Source organism: Panthera leo, chromosome B2 (assembly GCF_018350215.1).
Source record: "Panthera leo isolate Ple1 chromosome B2, P.leo_Ple1_pat1.1, whole genome shotgun sequence".
NCBI classification, from domain to species: domain Eukaryota; kingdom Metazoa; phylum Chordata; class Mammalia; order Carnivora; family Felidae; genus Panthera; species Panthera leo.
In genome coordinates this window covers 89,000,355-89,024,544 of record NC_056683.1, presented here as the reverse complement: position 1 = coordinate 89,024,544, position 24,190 = coordinate 89,000,355, and the positions used below count along the sequence as shown (strand labels likewise).

Genomic DNA, 24,190 nt, shown 5'->3' with positions numbered 1-24,190 from the left:
CAATTAAATCACAGTTTATTTCAGGGATGTTTTTTAACTTGAAATTATATTGCCTGGGAAGTTTGAGTCTTTAAAGACTTTATAAAACTACATTGTCTGTATTAGAATTCTAACCAAATGTCTCAATATGTTTTCTTTTTAAGATCTCCACAGTGAAAGATCCTTTTATTGATATTTCACTTCCTATAATAGAAGAAAGGGTAAGGAGAAAACAACTTACTAATGAGTCTTTGGTAGAGAGCATGTATTCATTCATATATTTAGACATTTGTTGGGGCACGTGGCTGGCCGTAGGGCTTGTGACCCTTGATCTTGGGGTTGTGACTTCAAGCCCCACATTGGTTGTAGAGATTACTTAAAGATAAAATCTTTAAAAAAAAAAAAAAAGACATTTGTTGAGCATATTATCACATTATCTGAGAGTCATTTTTTATATACAATAATGGAGTTCGCATAGTATATTTGATACTAAGGTTTGTGTATTTATGCATGAAATATGATATATAGTTCTTATTCTCAAAAGAATTCAAACCAATATGTTTTATATTTTGAGAATTAATGTTAAGGAAATTATTTCAAATGAGTTAGAAACTTTAAAAAGTAGTTGATATCCAGACTTTATTTGCTAAAGAAGTTTTGTGTTATGTACATGGCATCTATATAGGTTTCAAAACCTGTACTTTTGGGAAGAATGAATAAATGTAGAAGTTTACAGGCAACAGATACCGGTCAGTACAGTGACACTGTTACTATAGAAAATGTTCATCAACCCAGAGCCACCAAGAACCAGTCTTCATCTAAAGATAGGGTAAGATTATATGCATTTATGAGACATCTATTTTTTAAAACTTTTCCATAAAAACAGTGTCAAAAATATACAAAAGTAGACAAGATAGTATAATAAACTTCCATGTACCTATTTCCCAGATTCATAGTTCTCAAATCATGGCTAATCATGTCTGCATATATCCCACATTCTCACCCTCTCCATCTCCAATTATTTTGAAATAATACCCATATAGTGTATACTTCAATGTATATCTCTAAAAGATGAATACTATTTTGGGGGGCGCCTGGGTGCCTCAGTCGGGAGGCATCTGACTCATGGTTTTGGCTCTGGTCATGATCTCTCAGTTTGTGAGTTTGAGCCCCACATTGGGCTCCATGCTGACAGTGCAGAGCCTGCTTGGGATTCTCTCTCTCCCTTTCTCTTTGCCCCTTCCCTGCTCACTCTCTCTGTATCTGTCTCAAAAATAAATAAATAAGCTTAAGAAAACATGAATACTATTTTTAAAGATGTACTTGCAGTACATTATCGTATCTAAAAATATTAGTAATTTCTTAATAGTACCAACATCCAGTCATTATTTAAACGTCTGCAGTTGTCTCATAAAATACTTCATTTTGTTTTTGCTTTTTAAGGTGTGATTTAATTTAGGATCTAAAAAAAAATCTATAGATTGCAGTTGATTGCCATCTCTTAATCGCATGTCTCTTAGGTCCCTTTTAATTATAGATTTCCCCCTCCTTTTTTCCCTTGCTTTGCAATATATTTGTGGAAGAAATCGGGTCTTTTTTTTTTTTCTTTTTTCTTTTTTAGCAGTTTCTCACATTCCCACATTCAATAGTAATTTGTTTTGCTATTGCATTCCCATGGTTTTAACAGGTTCCTCTGTTTCCTTTATTTCCTCTCTAAGGCATTTTTATCTAAAGGCCTAATTAGGCTCAAGTTTTATTGTTTGATTTTTGGCAAGAAAAAATTTAACTGGTGGTGTATCCTTCCATCAAGAAGATGAACATAGGGGCGCCTGGGTGGCGCAGTCGGTTAAGCGTCCGACTTCAGCCAGGTCACGATCTCGCGGCCCGTGAGTTCGAGCCCCGCGTCAGGCTCTGGGCTGATGGCTCGGAGCCTGGAGCTTGTTTCCGATTCTGTGTCTCCCTCTCTCTCTGCCCCTCCCCCGTTCATGCTCTGTCTCTCTCTGTCCCAAAAATAAATAAAAAACGTTGAAAAAAAAAAAATTTAAAAAAAAGATGAACATATAGGTTGCCTGAGTGGCTCAGTTGGTTAAGCCTCCAACTTCAGCTCAGCTGTCATGATCTCACAGTTCGTGTGTTCAAGCCCTGCATCAGGCCCTGTGCTGACAGCTCAGAGCCTGGAGCCTGCTTTGGATTCTGTGTCTCCCTCTCTCCCTGCCCCTCCACTGCTCATGCTCTCTCTCTCAAAAATGAATAAACATTAAAAAAATTAAAAAATATATTTAAAAAAAAGAAGATGCACATTATGTTTGAAGTCTAATCTTTGATGTCACCAGTCACCAATCACCATTGTCTAGATCCTCTATTTTACCAGGAACATATCTGGTTGTTGAATTATCTCCTAAAAATTTATTTATTATTACATGCTTTTTATTTATTTTTGAGATAGCGTGAGCGGGGGAGGGACAGAGAGAGGGGGGTTAGAGGATCTGAAGCATGCTTCATGATGACAGTAGAGAGCCCGACATGGGGCTTAAACTCACAAACTACAAGGTCATGACCTGAGCCAAAGTCTTGACGTTTAACTGAGCCACTCAGGCTCCCCTACCTCATAAAAATATAATGAAATCAATCTAAATTTGCACTTCATTTTTTTTAAAAACTTTTTTTAATGCAATATGATTTGTACTAACTCAGCAAATTGATATATTATCACATTTAGGTTTTTCTGTTAGAAGACTCTTGAAGTGGCAAGACTACAGAGAGTATATACAAAGGTTTATAATAAAAAAGCCTCCCTCACAGCCCTGTTCTACAAAAGTTCTGTTTCTTTCTCCACAGATAAGTAACTGCTATTGTGGGCTTCTTGTATAAGGATGCATTTCTAAATTAGAACGATTTGTTATTGTATCTTTTATCGATTGTAGTTCAGGTAGATTTAGGAAATGGATTTCAGAGATACGAGAAAAAGTATTTGATAATTGCGGAAGGCATAAATAAGACTTACTGGCATTTATTTTCAGTAAGGTCACAAGATTCTTTTCTCTGAAAACACTGTCAACTTACAGAATCAACTAGTTCACGGCAGAAAATGTGTAAGAAAATTACCATCTGGAGAAGATAGAGTGGCCGTCATATGCCGAGAATATGAAAACCCTGGGATCAGTGGAGATTCCTCAGTGTGTGCAGGCGTCGTGAGTACTGAGGCAGTTCTGGCCGAAAGCCCTACTGATGGCAGCGAAAAAGAAGCCAGCCCTTCCGAAAGTAGTGCTGATGCTGACAGTGAGGCTTCAGAATCGGAAAGTACTTCTCAGCAGGCTGTCCCGTTGAGGTCTAGAAGTGGATGCTGTGTGCACAAGAATGGACCCCCTCCCCAGCGGCCACTCACCAAGGAGACTGGCAGCTGTGACGAGGGAGTGGCTAAAGCTATTTCTGAACTGTATTTGAGCAGCACTGTAACTGGAGATAGAGATCTTGACAGAGAAAATAAGCCACCAGACGTTCCAAATAATTTGTGTTCATCACAGGAGAAGCATGTGTTGTCTCCTAGCCCCCAAAAGGCTTTTCTTTCCCTTTCTCAGAGCTATATAACTACTTCTAAAGAATGCTCAGTTCAGTCCTGTCTCTACCAGTTTACATCTATGGAATTACTAATGGGGAATAACAAGCTTCTATGTGAGAATTGTACTGAAAAGAAACAGAAGTACCAAAAGGAAACCATTTCTGCAGGTAAATATTTAGGTTTTTGTTTTTCTTAGTATTCATGGGTTATATGATAGTCAGTGACTAGCGGGTTATAGATCCCAAATAAAGGAAACTAAGAAACTTGTCTCCATACTTAAGTTTCTTGGAGGCGGAGATTGTCTTTTTCATAGTCGTACCTCAGCACTGAAGACTGTGACTGGACTTCTAAATAGATTTTTGTTGAAATAAATTGGACAGGAAGTACCCATCTCTGCCTTGAAAATGCAAATCCATAGAATCTCATTTCAGGCGACTGGCTATCTGAAATCTTTCCGGAAAAAATTTCCCTAGAACAGACAATTGTATCACTAGTGAGATTAATGTGCTTTACAAATCACACCAATCTAGTATGGAGTCCTATCATAAGATATGAATTTGATGATTTTAAGTAATTGTATGTTACAAAGCTAGCAATTAGTAGATGTGTTTAGTTGATGGGAGAAAAGTGGAAAAAGACTTGTCAAATAATTTTTTAGTGCATCTCTAGCCATGATTAAATGGAGAGAATACTCTGATTCTTAGTGACTAGTCTGTTTCAAAATGCAGGTTTTATAATTACTCAGGGATGGTGAGGCCAACAGATCCGGAGACAGTTGCCACTGAACAGGTAGTTTGTTACGTACAGTTCTGAAGAGGAGCGAGCACACTAAGCCGTGGCAGGCAGGCCCATGGGGAAGTAGCAGGGTGGTCAGGAGGCAGAAGGAGCGAGAGAAGACATGGACAAGAGCCTTTATTGTAGTTTCCAGGGAGGGTATTGGAATCAGCAAGGTAGGATCTACAGGCTTAGAACTGATTGACTAGTTTTCAATAATTTCAGTGGGCTCTGGGGCATCGGGGCTGTCTCCACTTACGTAGTACTTGGCCCTAGTGTGATTAGGCCAGGTGGATAGTGGCGTGGCCTAGAGTATCAGAGCCCAATAAAGGAGGTGGTTGGGTATGGGCTTTGGATTGGTTTGTTTGCATATGAAAGGTATTCTTACATTGTTTATTATGTCTAGGAATTCTCTAGCTCTGTCGGAAGCCTTCCCTCTGGTGTCAGCAAGGCCCCAGGTGTCAAAGTATCAGAATAAAGACATGCTTAATACACTAGTAATTAAAGAAATGTCTAGATGGGAGAAGGAAGAAGTACCAGTTTACATTAATCCACGTTAAATATGCTGTTGGCTGTATTCAAATCCTATCCCAAGTACTGTCTAACAACCTCTTACTGAAATGCCCTGTGGTTCCCATGATATGTGATCTCCTTTTTCTGCAATGAGTAATGACCCTTTTTTTTTTTTTTTTTTTTAACTCTAGGTGTGTTTTTGGTGGTCTTTGGCTGGAGGGCTTTGACATAAGTCACTACTAGTCCATCTGCTTCCCAGCTCCCCAAATTTTGTTGCAAGTGTCACTTCCCCTATCTTTTGTCCTTGTAAGTGTGTGCTTTTAAAAAAAAAATCCCTTTTGTTTCAGTGGAGTTTTGGAAAGGAATATGGAAATATGCTGTAACCAGAGTCTAATTTCTTTTTTCATGTTTTCATAATTATGGTAGGATGCTCCTTTATAAATGTTTACTATATTATGTGGTACATGATGTATAAAATGGAATTTTATAAATAAATTATTATATTTTATACAGAAAAGAAAGCAGAAGGGGTTTATACTAATGCCAGGAAGCAATTGCTCATTTCTGCTATTCCAGCAAACCTAATTCTCCATCTTAAAAGATTCCATCAGGTAAAAGACCCTATAGTAGCACTGTAGTAACTTTATCATATGTTTCGCAGAGCCCTTCTACATCATGTAAATTGCTATCAAGGATTAGACAGTAATTTATTTAGTTCAAAATTTGTCATGTGGGATTTACCTGCTTTTTCAGTGATAATAGTTTACAAGACTTTTCTAATTAAAATTGTTTAATTCATAATACTGTATTTGGCAGTTTATGTGTTAGGAAGCTAAGGGAGTGTGTGTGTGTGTGAGAGAGAGAGAGAGAGAGAGAGAGAGAGAGAGAGAGACACAGAGAGAGAGAGACACAGAGAGAGAGAGAGAGAGAGAGGGAGAGAATGAAAAATAGGATTTATTAAGAATCATTAGAAGTAGGGAAATAGCCACGTACACATAGCTCTCTGAACTCTCATGATCCTAATGGTAGGGGTGAGTGGGCTTGGACTAAATGCAAAAAGGACTGCAAGGCAGATCTCACCTCTGTAGGGACTCTATAGTGAGAGGGAGCCTAAATGTTTTAATGTGTCAGGGTTTTCTCTGTAAGTTTTAATCCAATGCCTTGTCTTGTTTTGTTTTGCATTTGATATAATGATTTTAAAGTTTCTCTGAAAGAATAAATAAGTTAAAGTGGTAAAACAGTTTAGGAAAAGTTAGAATGGGTAGTTTTTGTGATATCAATTTAAAAATGAAACTGTGGTAATTAAAACGGTATGGTCAAAATTGTCAAATAAAACATGAGTACTATTTAAAGCTTTTTTGTTATGGTAAAGGAAGAATCTCAAATCAGTTGGGAAGCAGGTGGATTATTTCTTTTAAGTTTATTTGTAAGTAATCTCTACACCCAGTATGGGGCTCGAACTCACGACCCAGAAATTAAGAGTCACATGCTCTTCTGACTAAGCCAGCCAGGTATCCCGGGGGGTGGATTATTCAATAACAGATTTAGGGAAAATAGCTGAAATAAAAATATAAAGCTTCCCTCTATACCATATATCAATACTGTTTTCAGATAAATATTTAACTGTATAAAACAAATCATCAGAAGACCAGAAGAAAACTTAAATGAATATTAACCTGACCCCTGGGTGGACAATTTTCTAAGTATGAAACCCATGAAAAAAATCTCAAGGGAAAAGATTAGGAGCTTTGATTATGTATCTGCAACATTTCAGGTGGTCTACAGGTGGGCAGGAAGAGATTTTTCTCTACACCCCCATCTGTATCCACTGAAAGATTAAATTCTTGATTTTCTACAGCCAGGATTGTATAAACTCAGGGGAAATGAAATGGCTATGGAGAGCACAAGCAGGTGTATCAGAATGCCTTTAATGAAGAGTCTCTATGTGCAGTTACTCTGTGTGAGCAAGATAGAGGCATGTTGGATCTTAGACGCTAATTTCATGATATACCACAGTTATTTTATATTTGGTATTTGCATCTCAATTTAGGAACTTATAGAAAGAATTCATGCCCTCAAAAGGAAGTATTTATAGACTAGTGACTAGTCCAAAACTGATCTATAGGTCTTGGGCTATTCATTAGTCAAGTTTTCATAGCTATTAAAAAAATTGACTTCTAGCATTCCTCTTTTGGTTTTATTAACAAACAGTGATGTAGATGAATTAAGTTTGTTGCATTAAAAAATTGTTCTTTTGGTCTTTTTAAGGCTGGCTTGAATCTTCGAAAAGTAAACAGACATGTCGATTTTCCACTTATTCTTGACTTGGCACCATTCTGTTCTGCTACTTGTAAGGTATAGTATGTTATTAAGATGTTTAATTGACTTGCAAATAATATGCTTAAAATTATTAGGCCATTCTTTCCTCCCTTCCTCCCTTTTTATTCGTGGCCTAATGTATTAGTTTAATTGTTCTATAATTGGCTACTGAAAGCCACTTCAAGTTGGCTCCTCGTTTGACGTGACTCTGGTGGTTTCTCTCTAAATGATTATGCTGCCAACTGGAATATATTATTCACTTGTTTAATTTTTTATATTTTCATTTTAGGGATTGCTTTTAAATTTTAACTTAAATTAAAAAAATTTTTTTTAATCATTACATAAAATACATAATTCCAAAGTCAGATCAATGTATAAAACAAGGTAAATTCAAACAAGGGTAGCTTTTCTCCATGTTCATTCCACTTGTTTCTTCCCTCTCTTTATAGATAACCATTTAAAAATTATTTATTCTTCCGTAATTTTTAAAAATATAAGCAGATAGGTATGTATATGTGCACCTTCAGTCTTAAATAATCACAGCTTATGATATGTGTCCTTTTCTCTACCTTATTATTATTTTTTTTAATGAGTATTCCCAAATAGTCTGGGGCCTAGCTTTAACATTTATTTATTTTTTGAGAGAGAAACAGAGATAGAGAGAGATACAGCATGAGCAGGAAAGGGGCAGAGAGAGAGAGGGAGACACATAATCTGAAGCAGGCTCCAGGCTCTGAGCTGTCAGTACAGAGCCTGATGCGGGGCTCGAACTCAGAAACTGTGAGATCATGACCTGAGCCGAAGTCAGACGCTTAACGGACCCACGCAAGTGCCCTTTTCTACCTTATTAACATACCCCGGAGATTATTTCATAGCAGTTTTTTGAGATAGTCTGCACTGCATTTTTCAAGCAACGTAGCACTCTGTTGTGTCACTGCATCATAATTTATTCAGCCGGTCCCCAATTTAATGGGGACCCATTTATTTGGGTTTATTCCAGGTTACTTTTATTTTTTTAAGTCTTTGTTTGAAAGAGAGAGCAAGGGGAGGGACAGAAAGAGAGGAGAGAATCCCAAGCAGGCTTCACACTGTCAGCGAGCCCAAGGCCAGGCTCGATCTCACCAACTGTGAGATCATGACCTGAGGCGAAATCAAGAGTCCGATGCTTAACTGACTGAGCCACCCAGGAGTCCCCCAGTTTATTTCTAATCGAAGTGTAGTTGACATACAATATTACATTATTTTCAGGTATATAATTTAGTGGTTCAACTTTACAAAGTGATCACAATAAATCTAGCTACCTTCTGTCACCATACAAAGTTGTTACTGTGTTATTAACTATATTCCCTGTACTGTGCATTATATCCCCATGTCTCCAGTTTTGTTTTGTTTTAAAGGCAAATATCTTTTTAGAGAGCGAGTGAGCAGGGGAGAGGGGCAGAGGGAGAGAGAGAATCTTAAGCAGCCTCCATGCTGAGCTAGCATGGAGCCCAACATGGGGCTTGATCCCAAAACAGTGAGATCATGACCTGAGCTGAAATCAAGTTGGATGCTTAACTGGCTGAGCCATCCAGGTGCTCTTCCAGTTTTTTGGTATTACAAATATTCCTGCAGTTAATAGTCAAAATAATGATTAGTCAGTAACATATCTTTTTATGTTTTTCCTACGTGCTTGTGAGATAGAAACCTTTAAGAGGACTGATAAATCCAAGAGTAATGCCTTTGTGATTTCACTAGATTACAGGAAATACATCTGCATAGAGGTTGTACCCCTTTGCGTTCCACATGCAATGTGTATGAGAGCTCTTTTCCTCACAGCCTGGCCAACAGAGAATGTTGTCAGACTTTTGCATTTTGCCAATCTAATACATGTGGAAACATATCTCATTGTAGTTTTAACAATGCATTTTCCTTAGTTTAAGCAGGACATACGTTTGACTTAATTTTCCTTTTTATAATATTTCACTAGATATTACTAATTTCAGTTTTTTCTTTGTCTAAAAGAATGTAAATGTGGGAGATAAAGTTCTCTATGGTCTCTATGGCGTAGTGGAACACAGTGGCTCAATGAGAGGAGGTCACTACACGGCTTATGTGAAAGTGAGAGCACCCTCCAGGAAATTATTGGAGCATATCACTGGAAAGAAAAATGTACCCGGTATGCCATCCTAAGTTTACGTTGTTCTTAAAAACAAATGAATTTTATTCTTCCTTTCCTGGAAGAGGTAAGCTGTTTCATGGATTACCTCCAGTGGATTCGCTTTGTTAAAGTTAGGTGAGGAATATCTTTAACAGTACTTAGATAATCTTACAGAACTTTAAATATCCTAAGACTGTACCCTTCTTCAGGGTGTTAAGTCATTGTGTGTAGTGGCATTTTATTTAACACAACACAACACCAAAAGATTCTGAAGACCTACCAGGTCCTCAGAATAGAGTTGGGGTTGAAAATTTGCAGGCTTTGCTTATGGATCAGCAAACTTTCTTTGTTTTGTTTTGTTTTTTCTTTCTTTCTATTTCAGTGAGAATGATTCTTTTCCTTGAGCAAATAAATATCTAAAAGTTTAATATTTCACTAGATAAAGTGAAGTGATACTATATTAATGCTTTGAAAGTTCATTTTGGGGGCGCCTGGGTGGCTCGTCGGTTAAGCGGCCGACTTCGGCTCAGGTCACGATCTCGCGGTCCGTGAGTTCGAGCCCCGCGTCGGGCTCTGGGCTGACAGCTCAGAGCCTGGAGCCTGTTTCAGATTCTGTGTCTCCCTCTCTCTCTGCTCCTCCCCTGTTCATGCTCTGTCTCTCTCTGTCTCAAAAATAAATAAACGTTAAAAAAAAAAAAAAAAAAATTAAAAAAAAAAAAAAAAAAAAAAAGAAAGTTCATTTTGGAAGATGTTTAACACAAGAAGAAACATACACAATAAGATCTAGCGTTAGGTAAATACAGTTTGTGTGATGAATGTGTTGTTGTTTAGAATGTAGAGCAAAAACATACTTATTGTAAAATTATACTTCTTTTTGTTTCGTTAGATTTGAAAGAACCTGACAGTGAATCGGCAGACCAATGGGTCCATGTTAGTGACACTTACGTGCAAGTGGTTCCAGAATCAAGAGCACTTAGTGCACAAGCATACCTTCTTTTTTATGAAAGAATATTATAATTATTTGTTAATAATTAATGGTAATGATTATTTAGATCACTTTTGTTCAAATGCTGCAATGATAACATAATATGCAATGTGCCTTTGTAGTCTTTTCTGTAGGAATAGATGTCCCTCAAATGCCCTTGGAGATTTTTACCATTTTTGGCAAATCCTTTTAAAGTAAATTAAATTTACTCAGTGCTTTCGAATGTATATTCTTAAAATAAATGTGAACACATGTTTTTAAAGAAAAATTTGTCCTGGAAAAAAACCAGAATCTGCGGTATTAGAGGAAACCCGCTTATAATGTGGCTTATTACTATGAGAATTCAGAAATAATGCTGGCCAATCAAATTGTTCCTTAAAACAGTGTTTACCAAATGTTAGTCACATACCATTTCATCTGTATGTACTGTTTACTGGTTATTTTTAACCTTATTATTTAGCGTTACATTTTTAAACATAGCCTTGTTTTGAGCATATTCCACATTCTATGTGCTAGTTTTGTTTTTTCTAATAAGCATTAAAATAAATATATAACTACTGAAGAAAAATTGTTCATTCATGTAGCACTCCACTGAAAATCACCTCAGGGCTGTCTAGCCATGTATGTATACCACTATGTGGGAAACATTGCTATAACATACACTTACACAGTAGGCATAGTGACCTTGTCTTATTTTATGTGGTTCAACCATTTAAAGATCCCACTGTAGCTTCAGTAATAGGGGTTTACAAATAAATTCTTGATTAGCTTATTGAGGTTTTGAGAACTAGAAAAATATTGAAAGATATCAACATATTATTTGCAGCCTATTCATGATGGAGTTAAGGAAAATTTGCATATAATTAGCCAAGGTCAAAATGTAATTATTGATCATTGTAACATGCAGAATTGGTAAATAGAAGTTTTTAATCCATATGGGATCATTGGATACTTTTGAAATATAAATTACCAAATTATATTTGTAAATGATAGAGAATTATATTGTCATTATACTTGACAGGGGAATATAATACATTTTCTAGTTCTGTAGGTCAGTAAGTATTAATTGTGGTTTTGGGTTTGAGATCACTTTTCTCTGTCTTCAACAAGCATCATTAATAAATTCAAGTGAGGTTAGCTTTTATTGTAATGGGGTATAAGGTTGGCATTTCAGATTTTAAATAAACAATAGCAAAAATGCGGTAGTTCACCCTCCACCCCAGAATACAAGTTATTAAGCTGTCAAAACTTGGCATGAAAATATTACTATTACTTAGACTTAAAATTTTAAAAAGTAATGGCCACTCGGGTCTGACATTACTGAATCAAAATACATAACTGCATGGTTCAAGCATCCTAATTATTAGTGCCAACAAATCATACTACAGGCAGCTACTGGCTAAGTGCCTAGTTCTAGTTCACTCTCCTCTTGGGAAGGAAGGATAGGAATAGTAGCTGTAGATTATGTGTGGAAATATTTAACCAAGCCTCTGCCCCTTCTTAACATTTAAGTATATATAACATTATCAAGTTCACCGGTGCTGCCTTTTCATATATAAATGAGTGGAACTGTGATTAGTGTTAAAGATGGTAATAATATACAAAACTCAGAGCTTAAAAATGTCATTGCACAAATTCTATTTTTTGGGCATTGAAATTCCAGTAGTAGTATTTTCTTGATTTTTAACTTGAAATGATGGAGAAATATAGCTTTATGAATTAATCTGCAAACTCAGGTTGTGTCCTGTAAAAATCAGTTTATACTGTCTAAATTAAACAGAGTTTTATGTTTAATCGTAATCCATTAACATTGAAGTTTTCAGTACCAGAGCAGTGAATTTTTTTGTGTTAAATCTCTTTATTCAAGTTAGCCATACTGGTAATGACAATTACTATCCCTTCCCCCAAAAGTAAAGATACCATTATGAGGCATATGTTTTCCATTAGGTGGTCACTAGCTTCTTGTTTCATTGATAGAGAGATAGACAAGAGAAAAGGAGAGAAAGAAAGAAGGAAAGAAAGATGAAAAGGATAGGAAAGAAACAAGAGCGTTCTTTTCTGTTGCTTGTTGGTTTCATCCCTTACATAGCCAAGTCAGAGATGGTAAATGGTTGCCGAGGGCAAGAATCAGGGAAAGTGCCTTGTCCTCTCTTTTCGTTAATAGGATGCCAGGAAATGCACCAGTGCTGTATTTATCAAAGAGGAGACCTATTGAGCTTTATTCTGAGTACCAGTAAAGACTGACTTTTCATTGAGATACATTGTAGCTTCAGAATATTACCTGGGTACTCAAGTGCTGTGGTAGTTTTTATGCTTAACTTCACATTTAATCATTAAGTAGGTATTTTTTGAACACCTGCTATGGGTCGGGCACTGTGCTGACACTATTTTAACGTTTTAAAATGGAGAGGCCTCTGTATGTTTTAGACATTATTCCAGAAGTAACATGCAAAGACGATACTTTATTTTCATTTCATGGTAAAAGCGCTAAGTCTGAAACCTATTTTTTTATGGCCTAGAGTTTATAAATATTTTTCAGGGTCTGCTGGTAACCAAATAAATTTTATTTTGATACCTAAGAATTTCCTAAAGATAGATTTGTAATAGAGAAAGTATGTTAAGTTACACATGGGCCTACATGTTTATTCTGAAGATTCTGAATGCACATCTGCAGGGTTACTGAATTGTAAAGCTACTGTAATAACAATAGTTTCTAGATGACCTCAGGACACCATACAAATAAGTGAGAAATGTTTACAGAGTCTCAAAACAACTACCATAGTGTTTGGCCAAATGAGTGTCAGATGTAAAACAGAAATTTCATTAGCTCTATTTAGAAAATGGTTTACAGGGTATGTCTAACCCCAGTTTCCCCTGGTTTTTCCTGTTTAAAATGGTAAAATTTTGATTATGTGCCAATTATGTGAATATTTTTGACATAACCAAATATATGTCTGTATTTAAGATTTTGTTATTTAATGTTTTAAAACAGATGTGAAAACCCACCTTTCTGGGTGGCAGGAAGAGTAGTAGTTGGTGTCAGTCCTAAGAGTAGTTGATTCCTGTTTTCTTGTTTTGAATGTTCCAACAAAACTTACCAAATATGACAGCTCTTAGCTCACATGTGTGATGAAGTTAGCCAGTAATTTTAAACAATAGCTGAATAAAATTTCCTGAAGATTACTGTAGAATGTATCACCTTCATCTAATTTTTATAGTACAAAATAACATTCTGTCTACTTTTTCTAAATTCATATTCATGACTTGTCTGCATGTTACCTGATCAAATAAGCCTAAACTAAATACGTTATGTGCAATAAAATTGAGCCTTTAGATATTATCTAGTGCATTAAGAAAGACTATTTCTAGATATGAAAATATTTTGGTTCATGTAGAAATCAATTCAGATTTGTTTAAAAGATAGTTGGCTATATTTTTAATTTTGAGTAATGCTGGTTATATAGCATTCCTAGTGTTTTATCTATACTTTTTTTTGCGGTGTTTTTAGAAAATAACTATGTAACTTATTGAGCATTATTTTGATGTTACTTTATAAAAATGCATAATAAATATTAAATTCTTTATGTTTCACAATTGGTCCTGGAGTTTTTGCAGTGCACATTATCGATAATATTTTATTTATCAGCAGTGTATTTGCTAACTTAGCTATATTCAAAATATCCTTCCTACGGGACGCCTGGGTGGCTCAGTCGGTTTGAGCGTCCGACTTCAGCTCAGGTCATGATCTCGCGGTCTGTGAGTTCAAGCCCCGCGTCGGACTCAGAGCCTGGAGCCTGTTTCGGATTCTGTGTCTCCCTCTCTCTCTGCCCCTCCCCCGCTCATGCTCCGTCTCTCTCTCTCTCTCTGTCAAAAATAAGTAAACATTAAAAAAAATTAAAAAAAAATATCCTTCCTATTTTAGAAATTATTTCAGAGCAAAATCTTATTTTAGGTCATTTTCCCTCTAATTTCTATACTTACCAAGGGTGGGTCTTGATCCTTTCATATGTTTCTCAAAATGTTTGGATTATTTAGACAGGAAAATTTATTAGGATATATTTGGTTTGCCTATTTTGAATTTAAACATTTTTGGGTTATGAAACTCTTTGAGATTATGATGAAAGCAATAGACCATCTTTCATTTGTTCAATAATTTGATTATTTTTTGAATACCTTCTGTGTGGTACGCATTTGGAAATACAGCACTGAACACAAGAGACAGAAATCTGAGAAGTAAGGAAATAGACATTTTAAAGTTTATTTTGAGGGGGCGGAGAAGGGCAGAGAGATCCCAAGCAGGCCCTGTGCTGTCAGCATAGAGCCCATTGGGGCTCGATCCCACAACCATGAGATCATGATCTGAGCCCAAATCAAGAGTTGGTGGCTAAACCACTGAGCCACCCAGGTACCCCAGGAAGTAAAAGAATAAAGAAAAGATATATCAAATAATCAATGATATGGAGAAAAGTAACATTACCTACAGAGTCATATGGAAGTTAAGGTCTGTGGATGAAAGATGTTCTAGGGATATAATGTGTTATGATATTAGTCCTGATAGTCCCGAAGGGAAGCTATGAGTAGGGGGAGAAGGAAGGTTTTAATTCTGGGGCCTGTCATCATTTTTGCTAATGGCAGTGTAGGGGCTAGGAAGGGAAATCTTGACAGGTATCTCAGAAAAATATATACTGAAGATTTTTGTATGTAATTTCAGAGTTTCATGGACCTCCCTGAAGCTATTTTCATACATTTTTTAAGTTGCACTCAAGCAGAATTATCCAAAATGTTTGTGTTCCAATATGTATCAGGATAGTGTAGATTTTGCTGCAGTAACAAATAACTCCACATCCCAATGGCTTAACACAACAAAAGTTTATTTCTTCCTCACCCAAAGTCTTCCATGAATCTGGGCAATCCGCACAGGCAACTATTTTCCAACTGGTGATTAAAAAAAAAAATCTTTTTTAATGTTTATTTTTGAGAGAGAGACAGAGTGTGAGCAGGGGAGGGGCAGAGAGAAAGAAGGAGACACAGAACAAGAAGCAGGCTCCAGGCTCCAAGCTGTCAGCCAGAGCCCAATGGAAAGCAAACTCATGAGCTGCGAGATCATGACCTAAAGTGAAGTTGGACGCTTAACCGACTGAGCCACCCAGGCTCCCCTCTAACTGGTGGTTTTGTAATCCAGGCTTTTATCAGGTGGTTCTATCATTTTATTTTTTTTTTTATTTTTTTTTTTTATTTTTTTTTTTTTTAATATATGAAATTTACTGTCAAATTTGTTTCCATACAACACCCAGTGCTCATCCCAAAAGGTGCCCTCCTCAATACCCATCACCCACCCTGCCCTCCCTCCCACCCCCCATCAACCCTCAGTTTGTTCTCAGTTTTTAACAGTCTCTAATGCTTTGGCTCTCTCCCACTCTAACCTCTTTTTTTTTTTTTTTTCCTTCCCCTCCCCCATGGGTTTCTGTTATGTTTCTCAGGATCCACATAAGAGTGAAACCATATGGTATCTGTCTTTCTCTGTATGGCTTATTTCACTTAGCATCACACTCTCCAGTTCCATCCATGTTGCTACAAAAGGCCATATTTCATTTTTTCTCATTGCCACGTAGTATTCCATTGTGTATATAAACCACAATTTCTTTATCCATTCATCAGTTGATGGACATTTAGGCTCTTTCCATAATTTGGCTATTGTTGAGAGTGCCGCTATAGACATTGGGGTACAGGTGCCCCTATGCATCAGTACTCCTGTATCCCTTGGATAAATTCCTAGCAGTGCTATTGCTGGGTCATAGGGTAGGTCTATTTTTAATTTTCTGAGGAACCTCCACACTGCTTTCCAGAGCGGCTGCACCAATTTGCATTCCCACCAACAGTGCAAGAGGGTTCCTGTTTCTCCACATCCTCTCCAGCATCTATAGTCTCCTGATTTCTTCATTTTGGCCACTCTGACTGGCGTGAGGTGGTATCTGAGTGTGGTTTTGATTTGTATTTCCCTGATAAGGAGCGACGTTGAACATCTTTTCATGTGCCTGTTGGCCATCCGGATGTCTTCTTTAGAGAAGTGTCTATTCATGTTTTCTGCCCATTTCTTCACTGGGTTATTTGTTTTTCGGGTGTGGAGTTTGATGAGCTCTTTATAGATTTTGGATACTAGCCCTTTGTCCGATGTGTCATTTGCAAATATCTTTTCCCATTCCGTTGGTTGCCTTTTAGTTTTGTTGGTTGTTTCCTTTGCTGTGCAGAAGCTTTTTATCTTCATAAGGTCCCAGTAATTCACTTTTGCTTTTAATTCCCTTGCCTTTGGGGATGTGCCGAGTAAGAGATTGCTACGGCTGAGGTCAGAGAGGTCTTTTCCTGCTTTCTCCTCTAAGGTTTTGATGGTTTTCTGTCTCACATTCAGGTCCTTTATCCATTTTGAGTTTATTTTTGTGAATGGTGTGAGAAAGTGGTCTAGTTTCAACCTTCTGCATGTTGCTGTCCAGTTCTCCCAGCACCATTTGTTAAAGAGACTGTCTTTTTTCCATTGGATGTTCTTTCCTGCTTTGTCAAAGATGAGTTGGCCATACGTTTGTGGGTCTAGTTCTGGGGTTTCTATTCTATTCCATTGGTCTATGTGTCTGTTTTTATGCCAATACCATGCTGTCTTGATGATGACAGCTTTGTAGTAGAGGCTAAAGTCTGGGATTGTGATGCCTCCTGCTTTGGTCTTCTTCTTCAAAATTACTTTGGCTATTCGGGGCCTTTTGTGGTTCCATATGAATTTTAGGATTGCTTGTTCTAGTTTCGAGAAGAATGCTGGTGCAATTTTGATTGGGATTGCATTGAATGTGTAGATAGCTTTGGGTAGTATTGACATTTTGACAATATTTATTCTTCCAATCCATGAGCAGGGAATGTCTTTCCATTTCTTTATATCTTCTTCAATTACCTGCATAAGCTTTCTATAGTTTTCAGCATACAGATCTTTTACATCTTTGGTTAGATTTATTCCTAGGTATTTTATGCTTCTTGGTGCAATTGTGAATGGGATCAGTTTCTTCATTTGTCTTTCTGTTGCTTCATTGTTAGTGTATAAGAATGCAACTGATTTCTGCACATTGATTTTGTATCCTGCAACTTTGCTGAATTCATGTATCAGTTCTAGCAGACTTTTGGTGGAGTCTATCGGATTTTCCATGTATAATATCATGTCATCTGCAAAAAGCGAAAGCTTGACTTCATCTTTGCCAATTTTGATGCCTTTGATTTCCTTTTGTTGTCTGATTGCTGATGCTAGAACTTCCAGCACTATATTGAACAGCAGCGGTGACAGTGGGCATCCCTGTCGTGTTCCTGATCTCAGGGAAAAAGCTCTCAGTTTTTCCCCGTTGAGGATGATGTTAGCTGTGGGCTTTTCATAAATGGCCTTTATGATCTTTAAGTATGTTCCTTCTATCCCGACTTTCTCAAGGGTTTTTATTAAGAAAGGGTGCTGGATTTTGTCAAAGGCCTTTTCTGCATCGATTGACAGGATCATATGGTTCTTCTCTTTTTTTTTGTTAATGTGATGTATCACGTTGATCGATTTGCGAATGTTGAACCAGCCCTGCATCCCAGGAATGAATCCCACTTGATCATGGTGAATAATTCTTTTTATATGCTGTTGAATTCGATTTGCTAGTATCTTATTAAGAATTTTTGCATCCATATTCATCAGGGATATTGGCCTGTAGTTCTCTTTTTTTACTGGGTCTCTGTCTGGTTTAGGAATCAAAGTAATACTGGCTTCATAGAATGAGTCTGGAAGTTTTCCTTCCCTTTTTATTTCTTGGAATAGCTTGAGAAGGATAGGTATTATCTCTGCTTTAAATGTCTGGTAGAACTCCCCTGGGAAGCCATCTGGTCCTGGACTCTTATTTGTTGGGAGATTTTTGATAACCGATTCAATTTCTTCGCTGGTTATGGGTCTGTTCAAGCTTTCTATTTCCTCCTGATTGAGTTTTGGAAGAGTGTGGGTGTTTAGAAATTTGTCCATTTCTTCCAGGTTGTCCAATTTGCTGGCATATAATTTTTCATAGTATTCCCTGATAATTGTTTGTATCTCTGAGGGATTGGTTGTAATCATTCCATTTTCATTCATGATTTTATCTATTTGGGTCATCTCCCTTTTCTTTTTGAGAAGCCTGGCTAGAGGTTTGTCAATTTTGTTTATTTTTTCAAAAAACCAACTCTTGGTTTCGTTGATCTGCTCTACAGTTTTTTTAGATTCTATATTGTTTATTTCTGCTCTGATCTTTATTATTTCTCTTCTTCTGCTGGGTTTAGGCTGCCTTTGCTGTTCTGCTTCTATTTCCTTTAGGTGTGCTGTTAGATTTTGTATTTGGGATTTTTCTTGTTTCTTGAGATAGGCCTGGATTGCAATGTATTTTCCTCTCAGGACTGCCTTCGCTGCATCCCAAAGCGTTTGGATTGTTGTATTTTCATTTTCGTTTGTTTCCATATATGTTTTAATTTCTTCTCTAATTGCCTGGTTGACCCACTCATTCGTTAGTAGGGTGTTCTTTAACCTCCATGCTTTTGGAGGTTTTCCAGACTTTTTCCTGTGGTTGATTTCAAGCTTCATAGCATTGTGGTCTGAAAGTATGCATGGTATAATTTCAATTCTTGTAAACTTATGAAGGGCTGTTTTGTGACCCAGTATATGATCTATCTTGGAGAATGTTCCATGTGCACTCGAGAAGAAAGTATATTCTGTTGCTTTGGGATGCAGAGTTCTAAATAGATCTGTCAAGTCCATCTGATCCAATGTATCATTCAGGGCCCTTGTTTCTTTATTGACTGTGTGTCTAGATGATCTATCCATTTCTGTAAGTGGGGTGTTAAAGTCCCCTGCAATGACCACATTCTTATCAATAAGGTTGCTTATGTTTATGAGTAATTGTTTTATATATCTGGGGGCTCGGGTATTTGGCGCATAGACATTTATAATAGTTAGCTCTTCCTGGTGGATAGACCCTGTGATTATTATATAATGCCCTTCTTCATCTCTTGTTACAGCCTTTAATTTAAAGTCTAGTTTGTCTGATATAAGTATGGCTACTCCAGCTTTCTTTTGGCTTCCAGGAGCATGATAAATAGTTCTCCATCCCCTCACTTTCAATCTAAAGGTGTCCTCAGATCTAAAATGAGTCTCTTGTAGACAGCAAATAGATGGGTCTTGTTTTTTTATCCATTCTGATACCCTATGTCTTTTAGTTGGCGCATTTAATCCATTTACATTCAGTGTTATTATAGAAAGATATGGGTTTAGAGTCATTGTGATGTCTGTATGTTTTATGCTTGTAGTGATGTCTCTGGTACTTTGTCTCACAGGATCCCCCTTAGGATCTCTTGTAGGGCTGGTTTCGTGGTGACAAATTCCTTCAGTTTTTGTTTGTTTGGGAAGACCTTTATCTCTCCTTCTATTCTAAATGACAGACTTGCTGGATAAAGGATTCTCGGCTGCATATTTTTGCTGTTTAGCACACTGTAGATATCGTGCCAAGCCTTTCTGGCCTGCCAAGTTTCAAAGGAGAGATCAGTCACGAGTCTTATAGGTCTCCCTTTATATGTGAGGGCACGTTTATCCCTTGCTGCTTTCAGAATTTTCTCTTTATCCTTGTATTTTGCCAGTTTCACTATGATATGTCGTGCAGAAGATCGATTCAAGTTACGTCTGAAGGGAGTTCTCTGTGCCTCTTGGATTTCAATGCCTTTTTCCTTCCCCAGTTCAGGGAAGTTCTCAGCTATAATTTGTTCAAGTACCCCTTCAGCACCCTTCCCTCTCTCTTCCTCCTCTGGGATACCAATTATGCGTATATTATTTTTTTTTAGTGTATCACTTAGTTCTCTAATTTTCCCCTCATACTCCTGGATTTTTTTATCTCTCTTTCTTTCAGCTTCCTCTTTCTCCATAACTTTATCTTCTAGTTCACCTATTCTCTCCTCTGCCTCTTCAAGCCGAGCCATCGTGGATTCCATTTTGTTTTGCAATTCGTTTAAAGCGTTTTTCAACTCCTCGTGACTGTTCCTTAGTCCCTCGATCTTTGTGGCAAGAGATTCTCTGCTGTCCTGTATACTGTTTTCAAGCCCAGCGATTAATTTTATGACTATTATTCTAAATTCACTTTCTGTTATATTATTTAAATCCTTTTTGATCAGTTCATTAGCTGTTGTTATTTCCTGGAGATTCTTCTGAGGGGAATTCTTCCGTTTGGTCATTTTGGAGAGTCCCTGGCGTGGTGAGGACCTGCAGTGCACTTCCCCTGTGCTGTGGTGTATAACTGGAGTTGGTGGGCGGGGCCGCAGTCCGACCCGATGTCTGCCCCCAGCCCACCGCTGGGGCCACAGTCAGACTGGTGTGTGCCTTCTCTTCCCCTCTCGTAGGGGCGGGATTCACTGTGGGGAGGCGTGTCCCGTCTGGGCTACTTGCACACTGCCAGGCTTGTGTTGCTGGGGATCTGGCGTATTAGCTGGGGTGGGTAGGCAAGGTGCACGGGGGCTGGAGGGGCAGGCTTAGCTCGCTTCTCCTTAGGTGATCCACTTCAGGAGGAGCCCTGTGGCAGCGGGAGGGAGTCAGATCCGCTGCCGGAGGTTTGGCTCCGCAGAAGCACAGAGTTGGGTGTTTGCGCGGAGCGAGCAAGTTCCCTGGCAGGAACTGGTTCCCTTTGGGATTTTGGCTGGGGGATAGGCGGGGGAGATGGCGCTGGCGCCTTTGTTCCCCGCCAAGCTGAGCTCTGCCGTCAGGGGGCTCAGCAGCTCTCCCTCCCTTTGTCCTCCAGCCTTCCCGCTTTCCGAGCAGAGCTGTTAACTTATGACCTCCCAGACGCTAAGTTGCGCTTGCTGTCGGAACACAGTCTGTCCGGCCCCTCCGCTTTTGCCAGCCAGACTCGGGGGCTCTGCTTGGCCGGCGAGCCGCCCCTCCGCCCCGGCTCCCTCCCGCCAGTCCGTGGAGCGCGCACCGCCTCACCGCCCTTCCTACCCTCTACCGTGGGCCTCTCGTCTGCGCTTGACTCCGGAGACTCCCTTCTGCTAATCCTCTGGCGGTTTTCTGGGTTCTTTAGGCAGGTGTAGGTGGAATCTAAGTGATCGGCAGGACGCGCTGTGAGCCCCGCGTCCTCCTACGCCGCCATCTTCCGGACTCTCCCGGTTCTATCATTTTAACACCAGGTCTCTCCACTCTAGCAGGGGAAGAGAGCATTAAAATTCTTGCACCAGCCGTTAAATTCATCTTGGATGTGTCACTCATAGCCCATTGGCCAGAAGTAGTCACATGGCCCTGCCTAATTGCAAAGAGGGATGGGTAGGATAAGTAAGAAAGAGTAAGTCTCCCAAGGGCTGTCTTGTTTCACTTAGCATAATCTTTTCAGAGTTCACCAGTGTGGTAATATGTATCAGAGTTCCATTCCTTTCTAAAGCTAAGTAATAGTCTATTATATGTATATACCATAGCTTTAAATAATTTTATTCTTAAATGTTAAGATGGATGCTATATGGAACTTAAAGTGTTAAGTTAAAGATTCTTAAAGAACTTAAAGATTCATATCTTGAATGATAGGAATACTTCCTAATTCTGTATCTTTTCCACATCTCATTTAACTTTTCCACTTAACCTTAAGGCTAACTTGATTCCACAAGTACTAATACAAAGTACTAACATGAACATATCCTCCCTTTGAATTTTCTACTTCATATAGTGCAAACAGGGAAAATTAATTTAAAAAGTAATTTACAATGTCTGCTAATCTGTTAGTCATAAATAGCAGATTGCCAGGACTGGCAAGATGGTGGCTGCTTCAGCACTTTCTGATCAAGGTGCAGAATAACCAGACTGAAGCAGATCATATACATGACAGCTGCTCAAACAGACACTTTTTTTTATAAAAAAATTGTTAATGTTTGTTTTTGAGAGGGAGACACAGAGCATGAGCAGGGGATGGGCAGAGAGAGGGAGACACAATCTGAAGAAGACTCCAGGGTGTGAACTCTCAGCACTGATTCTGACACTGTGCTCCTACTCACAAACGGTACCTTGAGATCATGACCTGAGCTGTCGTCAGATGCTCAACCGACTGAGCCACCCAAGCACCCCTCAGACAGACACTTTAACCACAAAAATACATTCCGAGAAAGTTTGGTGTTGGAATACATATATATGTGTGTTATCTCCTTCAGGTCATAACATTACAGGGAAATCCCAAATAGTGGTGAGGGAAAGGGAAATGGGACTATGAAACTCCTTTCCTGGTTTGGCCAAAAGTGATTTGAGAGAACGTCTTAAGGTGGCACAAGGAACAAAATATGAGATATTTAATAATTATCTTTATTTGGCAATGGGTTTCCAAAATGATTGACCTATATTGGGGTTGTTCAAAATATTCGCTCATTTGACAAATTCAAGAATTCTTGTATGATAAGCAGTATGCTGACTGGCTGATTAGCAGAGATGGGGTGGGAGGAACCATACCAGAAAATTGCTTCAATTTTTAACTAGAGAAATAGATTACAGGAAGTTAAGAACATATGAAACTTTAAGTAGGGCAATGAGGTTTCATAAAGAAGTTTCTCTGATTAGAACGTTTCTCAAAGAAACAAACTTGAGTATCAGGCCCTATGCAAAAAATCTGGGTAATAAAATCAGAGCAAAAGCAGTGGTAACAACTGGTAACATGTAGTATCATGTCTTTTTTTTCTTAAGTGATTTAAAAAATCCGTAGTGTGTGTAGTCTTGTTTGTGCTAAGTGGAAATTGGGGAAAAGGGCTAAAAGAATGGAGCTTTTCTTTTGCTTCCTGTAGTATCTTCATGCACTCACATGGTGTTGCCAAGTAATTATTTGTAAGCGTTTCTTCCAAGATAAAATTTTATTTCAAAGGCCATGTGGATTCGAGGACCAGCATATCTTTAGCTATTGAGGACTTCCTTCTGCTGATCCAGGAGTATCTAGGTTTCAAGTGTTCTATTAAGGAAGACTGAGTTTCATACAAATAGTATGTATATTTCACATCTATATTTATCTTCTTTACCCATCTATATGTACATAATTTTATTTCTCTTGCAATTTGCTTTTTTTTTTTTTTTTTTTTTTTTTTTTTTTTTGCTTGCACAATTCCCAATGAAACAACTTGGTTCACTCTTGAGTCCGGCAAAAGTTTCTAGTTACTCTCTAGAAAGGCACTTTCCAAGATTTAGTTGAGAAGTAAATACTGTATCTTCGTAATACTTTCGCTTTCCTTGTGATTTTTAGCTCCTAGCCTGGAAATTGATACTTTTGATACTTTAACGTCGTTCGTATTAAAACATCGTGCAAAGTATTCTATTCGAGGAAATGCATTGCAGAAATCCTTACGGGAGGCCATCTTGTAGTCCAGAGAAATGACCAACAGGACAGAAACGGATAGCCCCACTTTTCCCTAAGGGTTACGGGTAAAGAAGGAAAATATCGGGACTAGCTGGGAGACGTATAGCTCAGCCAGTGTCGCCAGAAGGGGGCGCGAAGTTTTGAGGTTAACAAAGACCAGCCGCCGCGGGTTCAGTTAAGGTCTCTGCAGTCGCTACCATCCAGACTGGGCACTTCACTAACGGCCGGTCTGCCCGAAGCGGAACCCTCAGAGACGTTCTGTAAATACCGAAGTCTGGAGAACTCGAGAACTTCCGACCAGAGCCTGGCCAGCCTGAAGTGACGCTCTCTACGGCCGAGCAACACGCCGTAGTTGGTTCAGTTTGACCCTGACGCCCCGCCGTAGTGTGAAAGTAGCGCAGCGAATTCAGCCTCCCTTTTCCGAAGCGAAAACGTTGCTGGGAGAATATACTGCCCCTTGAAAGAGGATCCGTTGCTAAAGTAAAAAAAAAAAAAAAAAAAAAAATTCAGGGCGTTCTGTACTGAACACGTAAGCTCCT

The 24,190-nt window shown here is 38.3% G+C and overlaps 1 protein-coding gene across 11 annotated transcripts in view; it reads left to right on the top strand.

Moving 5' to 3' along the window:
* Positions 1-13,795, top strand: part of USP45 (ubiquitin specific peptidase 45) — a 76,292-nt gene extending 62,497 nt beyond the window's left edge. For 6 of the 11 annotated variants that reach the window (XM_042939436.1, XM_042939435.1, XM_042939437.1 and 3 more), the window contains 7 exons: positions 144-200; positions 665-808; positions 3,045-3,705; positions 5,339-5,436; positions 7,094-7,180; positions 9,149-9,302; positions 10,171-13,795. In XM_042939436.1, coding sequence (XP_042795370.1) covers positions 144-200; positions 665-808; positions 3,045-3,705; positions 5,339-5,436; positions 7,094-7,180; positions 9,149-9,302; positions 10,171-10,301 — 1,332 coding nt within the window. In that variant the 3' untranslated portion in view covers positions 10,302-13,795. Of the gene's footprint in view, positions 1-143; positions 201-664; positions 809-2,698; positions 3,017-3,044; positions 3,706-5,016; positions 5,132-5,338; positions 5,437-7,093; positions 7,181-9,148; positions 9,303-10,170 lie in introns of those variants that run through there. The other 5 variants (XM_042939439.1, XM_042939438.1, XR_006202723.1 and 2 more) reach the window with 5 other exon arrangements.
* The last annotated feature ends 10,395 nt before the right edge of the window (positions 13,796-24,190 follow it).